This window comes from Nyctereutes procyonoides, unplaced genomic scaffold, assembly GCF_905146905.1.
Source record: "Nyctereutes procyonoides isolate TBG_1078 unplaced genomic scaffold, NYPRO_anot_genome, whole genome shotgun sequence".
NCBI lineage: Eukaryota > Metazoa > Chordata > Mammalia > Carnivora > Canidae > Nyctereutes > Nyctereutes procyonoides.
The window spans coordinates 16146676-16161748 of NW_026575036.1; the positions used below are offsets into that span (position 1 = coordinate 16146676).

At 38.4% G+C, this 15073-nt stretch overlaps 1 protein-coding gene across 2 annotated transcripts in view; it reads right to left on the reverse strand.

Moving 5' to 3' along the window:
- PKP2 (plakophilin 2) overlaps positions 1 to 15073 on the reverse strand; it is an 87513-nt gene that overhangs the window by 42896 nt on the left and 29544 nt on the right. For both annotated transcript variants that reach the window (XM_055318964.1, XM_055318963.1), the window contains exon 5: positions 4278 to 4485. In XM_055318964.1, the coding sequence (XP_055174939.1) occupies positions 4278 to 4485 (208 nt within the window). The remainder of the gene's footprint in view (positions 1 to 4277; positions 4486 to 15073) is intronic.

A 15073-nucleotide genomic window follows, 5' to 3' on the forward strand; every position in this document is an offset into this window, starting at 1 on the left:
CTGGTACTTATTTTATACATATATAGATATCAAATGGTTAATTGTCTTATATCTTGGCCAGAAAAATCAGGGTCCTATCTGAAAACACACTTGGTTCTCTTATTTGTGTGTAATCTGGATATTCCCAGGTCACAAGTCTTTTTTTTTTTAAGATTTTATTTATTTATTTAGATTTTTAAAAAACATTATTTGAGAGAGAGCATGAGAAAATGAGCATGAATGAGGGGGGAGGGGCAGCGAGAGGGAGAAGCAGGCACCCCACTGAGCAGGGAGGCTGAGGCAGGGGCAGGATCCCAGGACCCTGCAATCATGACCTGAGCTGAAGGCAGATGTTTAAATGACTGAGCCACCCAGGTGTCCCAAAGATTTTATTTATTTACTTGAGAGAAAGTGAGTGGGACAGAGAGGGAGAGAGAATCTGAGGCAGACTCCACGCTGCGTGCAGGGCCTGATGTGAGGCTCGATCCCACCACCCTGAGATCATGACCTGAGCTAAAACCAAGAATTGGATGCTTAATTGACTGAGCCACCTGGGTGCTCTCACAAGTCTCTTTCATATGTTCAATCAGAAGTCTCATTTGAGAAAATAACAAATAACTGTTTTTATTGCAATAAATATACAGGCATGAAATAAGTGGCATCCTAATATTAAAGGATGCAAAAGTAGTTCAAAACTCCACTGGGGGGAGGGCGGGAGACAGGGAGTAAAGTATGGAAAGATGGCATCTGAGAATGCTTCAAAGGAAAAGACACGTATTGAAGGACGAAAGGGTTCACCAGATGGTCAAGGTGTGGAAAAGGATTCTAGTCCAAGAAACAGCACAAAAGATACCAAGATAGAAAAGAGACATGGAACAGACCAGCAAAATCCTCGAGGATTTCAGAACCTGAGCTGGAAGCGTAGAAGAGGAGACACTGGTTGCCTATGGTCACCAAGTTCACATCATAAAATCTTAGTATGGCATACTACACAGCATGGACTCTACCTTATAGTTAATGGGGAGGACAATGGGCAGAATTTTCATATTAGAAAGAAATCATTAGGAGCAGAGTGGTGGATCGAGTGGGAATGTGCAATACTGAATCAGAGGGGCAGTAAGAAGCTACTGCAATAGTAGACCAGGGGTGTGAAGAAGACTGAATCATGTCAGTGGCAAGTGGAGAGAGAGGAAGGCTCAGAGAAGAATGAAAGAGCTCTCTGATCTGAGATTCTTAAAGATAAACCCTTTCCCAAAGAACTGTAAAAATGAGTCACTCTCTGCCCCAGAAACAGTAGGTGAGAGCCACTTTCATACAGCAAAACATGCAGATAAAGCTAGGTTCAAATCTGGGCCTTGTGCTCTGCCAGTTGTGTAATCTTGGGCAATCTACTTACCACCCTCAAGTGTCACACTGATCATGCGGAAATCAACAACAATGCCTTATGGAGATGTCAAGGGGAACAAAGATGAAAAATGGAAAGTCCTAACTTAGTGGCAAGCATGTAAAAGAGGCTCAATAAAAAGATGTTCACCAAATAGATAAGATTCACACGTATGGTTGCTCGCTTTGTGTTTCTAAACAAAGATATAAACATGTCTACATTAAGTCAACAATTTATTTCTGAGGCCCCAAAAGCACTTATTTAGCTGTTCTATTAATAGAGCTAAAGTTAGTTATTTGGAAGGATTTGTATCAAACATTCAAGTATTAACTCAATTCAATTAGCATGTAATGAGCACCCTCTGGTAGGGGTGAACAAGCCAAGTTCTAGAAATCCTAAGAATTGCACAATAAACCTCCATTTATCAGCTCTGTAGATTATCTAAAGATAACTGAATGGTTTCTATGGCATTAATACCACAGAATGTTCTCTGGCTGTAGTTTCCTATTGCCTAAACAAGAGAAGAAGAAGCGTGGTTCAATGGATTACTTCCTTGACACACACCACAAATCCTCCCAAGTTCTCTGGCTACAATACACCCTAACCTCAATACTCTATTATCAAACTCCCTCTACATGACCAGCAGCTTCTTTTTGCTTCTTTGCTTTGCTAATGATGTTCATTTTGTTGGGAATGACTTTCATTCTCCCTCAAAACACCAGTTCAAAGTGTATCCTATCCTTCTTTTAAAGTCCAGAATGAAACATATCTCCTTTGAGAAGTCTTTTTTTGACTGTAAAATAGATTATCTGTTTGCTATTCTCTTATGGTTGTCATTACTATATTTTAATGGAGGAAACGTTAGGTTCTAACTTTGAGGTTTAGTCTTTTTTTTTTTTTTAAGTGCCAACCATCACATAATAGTTCACGTGTTAGTAGAGGGAAAAGAACATGTACAACCTCTCTAGACTGATTCCCATTGCTTGGCACTTGAAGGCAGCCCTGTAAATGCTGGCTGAATGAATGAATGAATCAATGAATGTGTGTGATCACTCTTAATTTCTGTAGGTATTTTAATATAAATCATAAAGATGGAAGGAAACTTCCCATGGGACATGACAGGATGCTGGTAGAAGGGCAGCATGGTACCACTCTTCATATAGTTTTATAAAATTAAATATAACAAGATAGAAACATATGTGATTGCTTTAAGATATAAATGGGCAGAGAAGATAGAATGACATTTCTACAGAAAAAAAAGTGCTGTATGGTAAAGTGGACATGGCAGAAGTACAGAATATATTCAGTTTAAAACATTTGTGAGATACCTCCTTTTAAGGTGAACTGAGTGGAAAAATTAAAGGGGGAGACAAACCATAAGAGACTCCTAACTCTGGGAAACAAACAAAGGGTAGTGGAAGGGGAGGTGGGCAGGGGGTTGGGGTGACTGGGTGACGGGCACTGAAGGGGGCACTTGATGGGATGAGCACTGGGTGTTATGCTATACGTTGGCAAATCAAACTCCAATAAAAACAAATGTAAAAAAAAAAGAACTTTTAAAATAAATAACACTGTCAAGAATTATTATTTACAAATACATTAAAAAGGGTTAACTTCTTTGGACCCTACTTTCTTCATCTGTAAAATTGAGATTTAATCACCCAGTAACACCTAAAAATATCTCAAAATCTTTTCATGATAATTATATTAAAAGTGTACGTTTACTACCTGGGCCACCGAATGTTCTTAATTTAAGTTTCCCCAGGGCAACCAACACTACTGACAATCACACTCAGTAATGTTTCTCGCACTCTGTAAGGTGTGCAGGGAGCGTCAGCGCGGAGCGGATGGTGACGGCAGGGAGGGCAAGCTTGAACATCAATGAGCCATTTTCTCCTCTATTGTATGTACTATTCATTTAAATGAAACTAGGTCTGTCTTCTCCATGTTTCAAGGATTACTAAAACTGTTGATTTAATTCTATCAGATTATTTCATCTTTTTAATCTATTGGACAGAAAAACGGTATTTACCTATGCAACTCAGTATTTTGAAATATGAAGTAGAGAGCTAGAAAAAAAAACACATCCAGACACTCTCATCTTTTTTTCCTTTTTTTTAGGGTGCAGTGATGGATGGGCTAGGGAGCAGGTATCTTGCGGGGTCCAGGCAATGGAAGGATTAGAAAACCATATTTCTTGTATTCTATTTGGTTAAATTGATCTTTTTTTTTTTTTTAAGATTTTATTTATTTATGATAGTCACAGAGAGAGAGAGAGGCAGAGACACAGGCAGAGGGAGAAGCAGGCTCCATGCAGGGAGCCCGACGTGGGATTCGATCCCGGGTCTCCAAGATCGCGCCCTGGGCCAAAGGCAGGCGCCAAACCGCTGCGCCACCCAGGGATCCCTAAATTGATCTTCTACATTAGGACACTATTTGACTCCCTGATTTGCTTTCTTTGTATAGATCCAGGGAGTGGATTATTGAATAAATGGTAAAAATAATTGGGTGTGGCTCCTCTTGAGTCTCTTCAGAACGAATGCCTTGGACACCAAGGCAATACTGAAAGCTCACACATCCTCAAACCATAGAGTGGCTGTTAGTAAACTGATGCGGATTTCCATGCAGTGAGTCTTGCAAAGTTGTTTTAAAAACATGTAGTCAAAGCACAGTTTTTCTTATGTGTACTGAGCAAAAGCCTCAAAATAACTTCCCCTTCAGAAAAAAAGGAATTCAAACTTCATCTGAATTTGAGGTCTAACTCAGCAAGGTGACAATGTTCCTTGAAAGCCACCTCTCAGATAATGATGAGCCCATCAAGCACTGGTTGTGGGAAGCTTAAGAAAAATAGAGAGCATAACATACCCAGCTGGGGTACCCTGCTCTACGTCCTTTCATATTCTGTGAGCACTACCTGTTATTTGCTTTTTAGTCTCCAAGTCTCTGGTTTGCTTCAGCACCTGGAGTAGCCGAGGTACCCCGTTGAGTTCAGCTACCTCCAACTTGTTGTCATTATCTTCAAATACCAAGTTTCTCAAAGCCCCACACACGGCTCGCTGAACATCTTCATTCTGAACTTTCAGGAGCTGCAGAAGCTTGGGGATGCCACGAAGCTGATTGACCTGGGGAAGAAGTGGATGCGTATTTCAGGTATTTATTCTGATGTGGCATCAAAAACGTTCATTGCAATATGAATGAACACACAAAGTTCAGTGCTGTGGATTAGAACCCCCATCAAATAACAAAGGAGACATAGCCTGAGACTCACAGCATAAGGTATAAGCCTACTATCTCACTGAGGAGCTAACAATAAATTTGAGAAGACTGAAACCTGTGAGATAATTGAAAGAGAAAGTTAAAGTGATAGAAGGTGGGTAAGTGATAGCTATGTGAATGAAAAGAGTTAAGTTATAAAAGCCTTGAGCATAATGAAGATGAACAGACTTGGGAATGTGAGGAATAAAGAGTTTTATGGCAGAACAGCACATATTACATGAGTATTTTTTTTTCCAGGACAGAACTTTACAGTCAATATAAACAAACAGATCTCACTTCATTAATGGTAGAAATAAAGATTCATTTACCATGGCGACGGTAGTAGCAAAGCAAACTAATCCTAAATGCCAGCTATTTTTACGATCAATTGCTTTGGGTACTTAAAGATTTACATAAAAATTATGCAAGCAATTTAAGTAAATAATGTAACTTTATACTTTTTGATATGCTATTTTTAAAATATTTCTTTCTCCTATCCAAATATGCAAGAAAGAGTGTGCTGTCTGCTAGAGCCAGAACTAGGAATAGAAACATAGATGGCTTAGATTCTGAAATGTATGGTTGTTTAAGAAAAGGCAAATAATGGCAATCTGAGCAAGGTGATTTTATATTTCAGGCTGCAAATATTATCTAAAAAAAAAGAAAATCAAGAGGTGGACATGGGGCTGCTAAAGAGAAATGTTAAGTTGCAGACTGAGGGCTTTATTTCTCATAGTCTTCCACTGGCATCTGATGTAGAAAAATCTTGTTTTTTAGAGAGAGCAAGAGAGATCGTGAGTGGGGAGGGACAGAAGGAAAAGGAGAGAAAGAAATCCCAAGCATGGTGAGTGTGGAGCCCAATGCAGGGCTCGATCTCACAACCCTGAGATTATGACCTGAGCCAAAATCAAGAGTCTGATGCTATTCAACTAAGCCACCCAGGCACCCCCAGAAAATTTTAGTAAGAACTTTTGGTAAAGATCTCAGTCACTTTCTCCATCTTAATGCAGATATTTTTAGGATATAACTGTGAATGAGCAGGAGTTTCCCTTTCAGATGAAGTTCATCACCTACAAATGATGCCCTAACTGCACAACAGTTCGTGCTCCAGGGCCCAGTAACACCTTTTCATATTTTTCTACGTATCATCAAAATTCAGTTTCCTGGGGGATCCCTGGGTGGCTCAGTGGTTTAGCACCTGCCTTTGACCCAGGGCGCTATCCTGGAGTCCCGGGATCAAGTCCCAAATCGGGCTCCTGGCATGGAGCCTGCTTCTCCCTCCTCCTGTGTCTCTGCCTCTCTCTTGCTTTATGTCTATCATAAATAAATAATAAATAAATAAATAAATAAATAATCTTTAAAAAAAATCCAGTTTCCCTTTCATAGACAGATAAATGGTATTTAAGACATAATTTTCCAATATGACATCTTCCTTTGCTAGGATTGGGAAGAAAACTAGCAAGGCAAGAATAAAAGTCAAGGTTTAAAAATTATAACTGTGATAATAATAATAATAAAACACAGATAATGACTCCTCCACCCACTTCCAGGTGTTGGCATAGTATTAAGAGTTTCATATACATTATCTAATTAATAGCTTGTTAAGAACCTTAAGAGAGAAGTACTCTTACGGCGCCTGGTGGCTCAGTCACTTAAGTCCATGTTGGGCATGGAGCCCTGCTGAAAATTCTCGCTCTCCTTCTCCCTCTGCCCATCCCCCCTTCCTTCTCTTGAGAGAGAAAGAGAAAGAGTGAGAGAGGAGAGAAGTAGTCTTTTGGTCCCTTTAAGGTTTCACTGGTAGTAATGACTACTACTACTACTTATCACTCCCTTCAGAGGGGACATTCATTTGCAGAACAGGATACAATTGGTAGACTGGTCACAGCAATTTGGTTGGGCTATGTCTACAGCTATTTTAATATATTTGTGTGACAATGCTAATGAGAAAGATTTCTTCACTACCAATTAATTCTGGTCCCGCAGATCACTATTTGATCACTTCATCTATTCCCATTATTACACTTCCTTAAAAGCAGAAAGGCACAGTTTATTTTAAAAACAGTCTGTAACTCACAGGTTTCTCTAATTTCATCAATTTCTTTTCTTTTTTTTTTTTTAAAGATTTATTTATTTATTTATTTATGATAGACACACACACACAGAGAGAGAGAGAGAGAGAGAGAGAGAGAGAGAGGCAGAGTCACAGGAGGAGGGAGACGCAGGCTCCATGCTGGGAGCCCGATGTGGGACTCGATCCTGGGACTCCAGGATCGCGCCCTGGACCAAAGGCAGGTGCTAAACCGCTGAGCCACCCAGGGATCCCCCTAATTTCATCAATTTCTATTTCATAGTTAGGTTTTAAGGTAGTTAAGTTTACACTCTATCAACTTCATAAATGCCACCTATACTAAATCTTCGGGCTAGCAGTATAAACATCAGACACAAAAAGAAAATCCTGTTTGTCCTGAAGGTACTTTGCAAACTTAAGAAATATTTTATTACTTAATTTATAATTTATAAGTTGCCTTCTTCAAAATATGTGAAGTGACTTACTGGCCATATTGCATTTCCAGATGCGATTATGGAATTAGCCAGAGTAGCATGTGGAAGCCTCCACTGTCCTGACTGAGGTGGGAGGGTGGGGGGCTCAGAGGGCAGGTTTCCCTTACCCTGTCACCTTTATCCCTTTGGCTTTCAGCACTTGCTCTAGCCCGGAAAGAAGGAATTGCAGACACACCATGCTCAGATAAAGGCTGAAATCTGCCACAGCTCTAGTTACTGTAGAATTTGACTCCCTAGTGTCTGGCACCTATCCCAAATTTAAAAAAAGACTTTGGTTTCTTTTATCCATTTTATCAAGCAGATTGATACAAAATCAGTATCAAATGCAAGAGTTGATGATATTTTCCTCACTGCATATAACTAGAAGGATGGTTGGTGATGGATCTATATGTACTAAGACCAATGTAAAATGTACTGTCCTCGCGCCTTTAAATTCAGGGAAGCAGATGTGGGACCAGAGAGGTTGCCTGTGTTTCCCAGTTATACTGAATCCTCGGGGGATTTGTTCTCCCTCTGGGGAAAGGAAAAAAGAAACAGACTAGCATGAATGTCTCAGAACTTCAAGAGAGCTTTCATTTGAGATCATTTCTAAATATACGGAAGGGTTCTATTCTGATTCTCTTTGCTGCCAACTATAAAATAAATAATGAGGATTTCTGGTGGCAAATAAGCAGAGGGAACAGACTGACTCCTTTGGGGCAAGCGCTCCCTTGTGCCCTGTGTCTTTGCTCTCTCTCTCTTTCCTGTCTAGAATGTTCTGACCACTATGCCTAACTTCTGGCAAAGCCCTTCTCATCCTGCATAAGCTGGCTCAAATGTCACCTCTGTGAAATGTCACTCCTCTTCTCTCTTTTCCTTACCATTAGAATTAGCCACTCCCTGTAAACTGGTTTAACATTTCAGGAAGAAAATTGGCAATATGTGTCAAAAACTTTAAAAGTATTCTCTTCTAGTAACCTTCACGAGGAAATAATTTGAAATGCACACACATGTAATCGTAACTACATTATTTATAATAGTGAAAACTTTAGTGAAACCATAAAGGTTCAACAACAGGGAAGACTGGTTAATGATTGTCACACATCCCTATGTTGAAGTTTCCATGGGAGAGGCAGAGCAATTTTAGAACTGACCTATATTTTATTAGTCATTACAGTTCCCTCACCAGTCAAATGGAGATTATCTAAGATTAACAATCTGCATGCTAGGTATATAGTACTTGCTCAACACATAGTAGCTATTACTATCACCGTTAACATGCCACCATTAATATGAGGTATGCAGAATATTGCTAATGTTATGAGAAAGTGCTTAAGATACAGTGTTACTTGGGGGATCCCTGGGTGCCTCAGCTGTTTGGTGCCTGCCTTTGGCCCGGGGCGTGATCCTGGAGTCCCGGATCTAGTCCCGCATCGGGTTTCCTGAGTGGAGCCTGCTTCTCCTCTGTGTCTCTGCCTCGCTCTCTATCTGTGTCTCTCATGAATAGATAAATAAAAAAATCTAAAAAAAAGATACAGTGTTAACTGAAAAACACTGTATAAAATATCTATGTATTTCCATTCAAACACAGAACATAAAGAAAGAAATGAAATTAGTGAGCTTGAAACAAATGATGGGGGGATAAGTTATGAAAGCAGCTTGTTACTTTGTATTTTTTTAAACAAGCATATATTTGTGCATATTTTTAAAAATCAAACAAAAATATCCCTACAAACAAAGCTACATATTCAATTTGATTACAGCTATGTAAATACATGCATTTAAAAAGTTAGAGAACAAAACCAAAATGATAACAATAGTGGGAACTGTGGGTATGTTTTTTCTTCCTTTTTTTTTTTTTTTAAATTTCTCAAATTTGAGCAATGAGTTTATAGTAAGATTCTCCAAGGCAGTTACGGCAATCAATACGTCAGTGATGGGATCTGAAGCAGGCATGGAAATAAGGCCAGTTTTAGAAAGGTCTTGCAGATTAAATTAAGAGGTTTGTCCCTTCTCCCACAGGCAGTGCGGCAGCTATTGGAAAGGTCTCCCTTGGTGCTGTAAGGTGACTGTATCAGAAGTGGTTAAGAATGGAGGAAGGAAGATTAACCAGGAAGCAGCTAGATTAACAGAAAACATCGTGATAGGAATGAGCATAGTAGCACTGAGTGGGGAGGCACAGATGTGGGTAGGTTCAAGACACTTTTAGTAGCAGCACTAATAGATCTTAAAAACTGCATGAATATGAGTAATGTTGAGAGGTAAGAATAAAAGAAAGTTCAAAGTCTCTGTTCAAGTTTTTGTGTAACAGCATCTGGGTGAACTACCACTCACCTACGCAGGAAATAATATGTTCTGATTCATTACTTCGGGGCAGGCATTGTACCATTATCCAACTGCTCTGACTGCATTCTCACAATTCTTTCTAGTAGGACTATTATTTCAACTTTAAAGGTAGGAATGCCGAGGCTCAGAGAGGTTAAATATCTTGCCCAAGGTCACTGAGGTAAATAAAATAGGGTGCTGGGTTCACCCTGTCCAAGTGACTCCTGAGAGCTAACATTCAAACCACCAATGGTCCTGCCTTTCAACCCAGTAGGAAGAACAAGATTCGAAGGAGGGTTGGATACTAGAGATGAAAAGCAAAGGAAGATAATGTGTTCATTTTCTAAAAATGCTGATGTTGAGTCCAATGGGATGTCCAGGAAACAGATGGATGCATGGTTGGAAGCCCAGGGCAGGGATATGGGCTGGAGATGCAGTGAGTCATCAGGATCTTTATCACATGGGAATGGAAGATGTGAGAGTGGATGAAGCAGCAGGAGATGGTGTCAAGTAAGAAAAGTCCCAGGAAAGCATCTAAGGGGCTGGAACCCACAATCCCAAGATCAAGCGTCACATGCTCTATTGGCTAAGCCAGCCACGTACCCCTGTAATGGTCTTTTATACATAAATTTAAACACTATAGCACCATGCTTAATGTCAGCAGGATTGTGTTAATGTTCTTGGGTTATAATTCTTAATTTTTACTACTATGCATATATATTTTTAGGTTTCAGTGTGATTTTTATGTTTCATTATTCTCAAAACCAGTGTTTATCCTAGCCTTAAAATAAGAGCCAAGAAAGCAAGCACAACATTAATCCTATATGTAAACAAAATGATATTTATAATCAAAATAGTAACTTAAGAGATAGTAGAAATCTAGCTCAACTTGAGTAACAAAAGAAAAATTCAAGTATTTCCAGATTAGAAAATGAAAGCATGCATAATAATGCCCAGTTTTTTTAAGTTGGGAATAAAAAAAGATTTAGGGGTGCCTGGGATGGTTAAGTGTCTGCCTTCAGCCCAGAACTCACAGAGTCAGGAGCCTAAGGTCCTGGGATTGAGCCCTACATCACGCTCTCAGGCCCTTGAATAGTCTTCTCCCTCTGCCTCTCCCCCTACTCATGCTCTCTCTCTCTTAAATGAATAAATAAAATCTTTAAAAAAATTTAGACATTTATCTGATTTAGGCAGAGAAAGGACTAATTTTTAGGTTAATTCTCTTCACCTGTATGTATAAAGAAAATTCATTACTAGTTAAATATATAATTTTTAAAAAATCCTTACTTATTCTTCCCATGGAACAAACATAGGCAAAGGGGCATTTAGAAATACCCAATAATTATATAGCTTTTTTTTTTTTTAAGATTTTATGTATTTATTCATGAGAGACACAGAGAGAGAGAGGCAGAGACAGAGGCAGAGGGAGAAGCAGGCTCAACGCAGGAGCCCGATGTGGGACTCGATCCCAGGACTGCGGGATCACGCCCTGGGCCGAAGGCAGATGCTCAACCGCTGAGCCACCCGGAGATCCCAATAGCTTTTATTTTTTTTAAATTTTTATTTATTTATGATAGTCACACAGAATGAGAGAGAGAGAGGCAGAGACATAGGCAGAGGGAGAAGCAGGCTCCATGCACCGGGAGCCTGACGTGGGATTCGATCCTGGGTCTCCAGGATCGCGTCATGGGCCAAAGGCAGGCGCTAAATCACTGCGCCACCCAGGGATCCCCCCAATAGCTTTTAAAATAAAAAATATTCTAGAGGCGGGAGTAGGTTTTTTTAAAGCAATACCTAAAATACAGATGCCATGAATAAAAATATTGACAAATCTGACTTCAGAAGAATTTTTAAATCTTGCATGATGAAAGATGCCATAAGTTGCATAACACTGGCTTATATATAACTTGCACAATAGATAAAGAACTCCTACAAATCATTAAGGAGATACAGATCTAGGTAGAAAAAAATAGTCAACAGAACTCTTTTGTCTGACTCTACTTAACTGATCTGCAGGATCTACATTCTTTATTCCCTCTGTGAACCCTATGGATACTCTGAGTACTATCAAAGTTGGTAGGTTACTCTAGGTTGGGCTTTGCACCCCTATTTCTATTAGTTGAATTACATGTTTACCAAGGATAACTTAGGCATGTTTCCCAATGTATTTAGTTCAGCTGTACTTGTAACTGTAATAATTTAATTTATTTACCTGTTCTGAAAATGAATGAAGTGTGAAAAGAATTCTGTCTCTCTGAAAACTAATCTGTGTGCTCTGGAAAGACTAGATAAAGGTAGGTGGCTTTAAAAAACCTCAAATTATTTTTGGATAAAATTAATGTAAAAGACTAGGAAAAATGTAAAAATCCAGAAGGATTTGAACTCAGGTGAATTAATGTCATTAGGTTCTCATTTCACTTTAATCTTTATTTTTTTTAAGATTTTATTTATTTATTCATGAGAGACACAGAGAGAGAGGCAGAGACACAGGCAGAGGGAGAAGCAGGCTCCACGCAGGGAGCCTGACGTGGGACTCGATCCCAGGTCTCCAGGATCAGCCCCGGGCCAAAGGCAGGCGCTAAACCACTGAGCCACCCGGGCTGCCCTCACTTTAATCTTTAAAGTTACAGATGATACATAATGGGCATTGTTTATGAAAGATTATGACAAACGCTGTAATTGTGTGTGTGTGTGTGTGTGTGTGTGTGTGTGTGCGGTATGTGTGTATAATTAAGTTTTTTCTTTGTAACTCTGATTAAATGACCAACTATTAATCTTGATTTCAAAAAACAGGAAAATTTCTACCATAAAGAGAAATTTTTTTCATCATTAGATTAACAGAAACAAACAAAAAAGAATAATCTCGTGTTAGTGATGGTACATATAAGACACAATGTTGATGGATTGTAAATTTACACAATTTGGGGGAGAATTTATTAGGGAATTATTTATCAAAATTGATAATGACTCAACAATGAGAAGGACTGGATTTGCCTATTACCTGAAACAATTTTTAAAAATACATAAAACATGCAATGGTTTCAATAATTGGACATGTAGCAATGACGGATCATGATCCCTAAGGAATAGAAAACAAGAAAGGTGAGCCCCACTGCTGTCAAAGATCACAGTCTTGAGAGAGTTCTCAGGCTATAATGTGGCGAGGGAAAACCCAAATGGAATTCAATAAGTAGAGTTGAGGAGACAGAGTGCAGAATTGGGGATTAAGTAGTCCTAGAATAAATCCTGCTCTGGTCCCACCTAACAAATCTCAAAAGCAAGATTTGAAAGGATCAAACTGTTCTCAAGTAACTACATCTTAGAACAAAGCTCAAGCGTGTTTACAGAAATATAAAAATACCCAGCATCCAACAAGGTAAAATTCATAACATTTAGCATTCAATGAAAAATTTCCAGGTATGCAAAGAAGAAATGAACGCAGATATCAGAATTAGCAGACAAAGTCATTCAAGCAGCTATCTTAACAGTCTTTTATATGTTCAGAAATCTTGAGGAAGGATGGAACATGTTAGGTAGAGAAAGAAGATATAAAAAAGACTCAAATTTAACTTTTAAAGGGGAAAACTATAATTTATGAACTAAAGAAACCCCAAATGAAACTAATGGCATATTAAACATTGCAGAAGAAAGGATTAGTGAATTTAAAGCACAGAAACTAAACATATCTAAAAGGAAGCATACAGAAAAAACTGAAGAAAAAGAATAGAGTATGGATGGACTATGAGATAACTTCGAGTGGCCAAATATGTATGTAACTAATTCCCAAAGGAAGGACAGAAAAAATATTTGAAAAATTTATGGTTGAAAATGCCAACCAAAACTCCAAAATGTGATGAAAAATAAAAGTTTGTAAGTTTAAGGAAGCTCAGTGAACTCTCAAGCCTAAGAAACCTACGGAAAACTACATCTAAGCACATTGTGACCAAACTGCTCAATACTAATGATAAGGAAAAAAATCTTAAAAGCAGCTTGGGTGGGTGGAGAGAGAGACAGTATGTACAGAGGAACAATAAAGATGACAGATGATTTCTTGTCTGAAGCAACACAAGTGAGAAGACTGTGAAGCAACAACTTTGAAGTATTAGAACAAAAAACTGTCATCCTAGGATTCCACTGCTAGTGAAAATATCTTTCAAAAGCAAAGACAAAATTTCTTTTCAGACATACAGAAGTTAAAATAGTTAATCACCAGGAGACCTGCACTAGAATAAATGTTAAAAGAAAATTCTTCAGGCAAAGAGAAACAACATACAACATCTACACAAAGAAATTGAAGAAAACTAGAACAACATAGATGAAATGGACAAAATCTTTGAAAGGCACTAACTACCAAAGTTCACTAGGAAGTATACATAGCCCTAAGAGCCCTGTTATCAATGAAAGAAACTGAATTTATAGTCAGGGACCTAGTTAGCCTCCTTAACACAGCAGGCAGTGTGTCAGTCTCACGATCTGAAGGTAGTTAATCTCTCACAAGAAAACTTCAGGTCCAACTAGCTTCACTGGCAAATTCTACCAAACATTTAAGAAAGAAATAATACCAATTACAATCAAACTTTCAGAAAACTGAAGAGGAGAGAACACTTCCCAATGTATTATATGAAGCTAATATTACTCTCAATCAAAAATTGGACTAAATCATTACAAGAAAAGAAAATTACAGATCAATATCCTTTACAAATGTAGCTGCATAATTGCTTTCACAGAATTTTAGCAAATCTAATTTTAAAAAGTAACAGTACATCATGACCAAGTGGGATTTATCCCAGGAATGGGATAACATTTAAAAATCAAAGTAATTAACCATATTAGCAAAATTAAGATAAAAAACATAGAAATATTTTAATGAGCAAATAAAACATTGGATAAAATCCAATAACCATTCCTAAGTAAAAAACCAAAACAAAAACTGTAAAATTAGGGATAACATACAGATGGCCGACGTACAGAAAACATGCTCAGCATTCTTTTTTTAAAAAAAGATTTTATTTATTCATGAGAGACACAGAGAGAGGCAGAGACATAGGCAGAGGGAGAAGCAGGCTTCTTGCAGGGGAGCCTGATACGGGACTCCATCCCAGGACCCCAGGATCATGCCCTGAGCTGAAGGCAGATGCTCAACCACTGAACCACCCAGATGCCCCTGTGCTCAGCATTCTTAATCATCATGGAAATGAAAATCAAAACAGTAATAAGATATCACATCATGCCTGTCAGAATGGCTATTACCGAAAAGACAAGAAATAGTAAGTATTGGCAAGGATGTGGTAAAATGGGAACTCTTGTGTATTGTTGGTGGGAACAATACAACATTCTTGTGCATTGTTGGTGGGAACATAAATGGTACAAACACTCTGAAAACATTATGGAGGATCCTCAAAAAATTAAAAATAGAACTACCTTATGATTCAGTAATTCTACTTCCGGGATATTTCAGAAGGAAATGAAAACATTAACTCAAAAAGATAAATGAACTCCCATGTTTACTATGGCATTATTTACAATACTCAAGACATGGAAACAACCTGAGTACCCATTGACAGATATACACAATGGAATATTATTCAG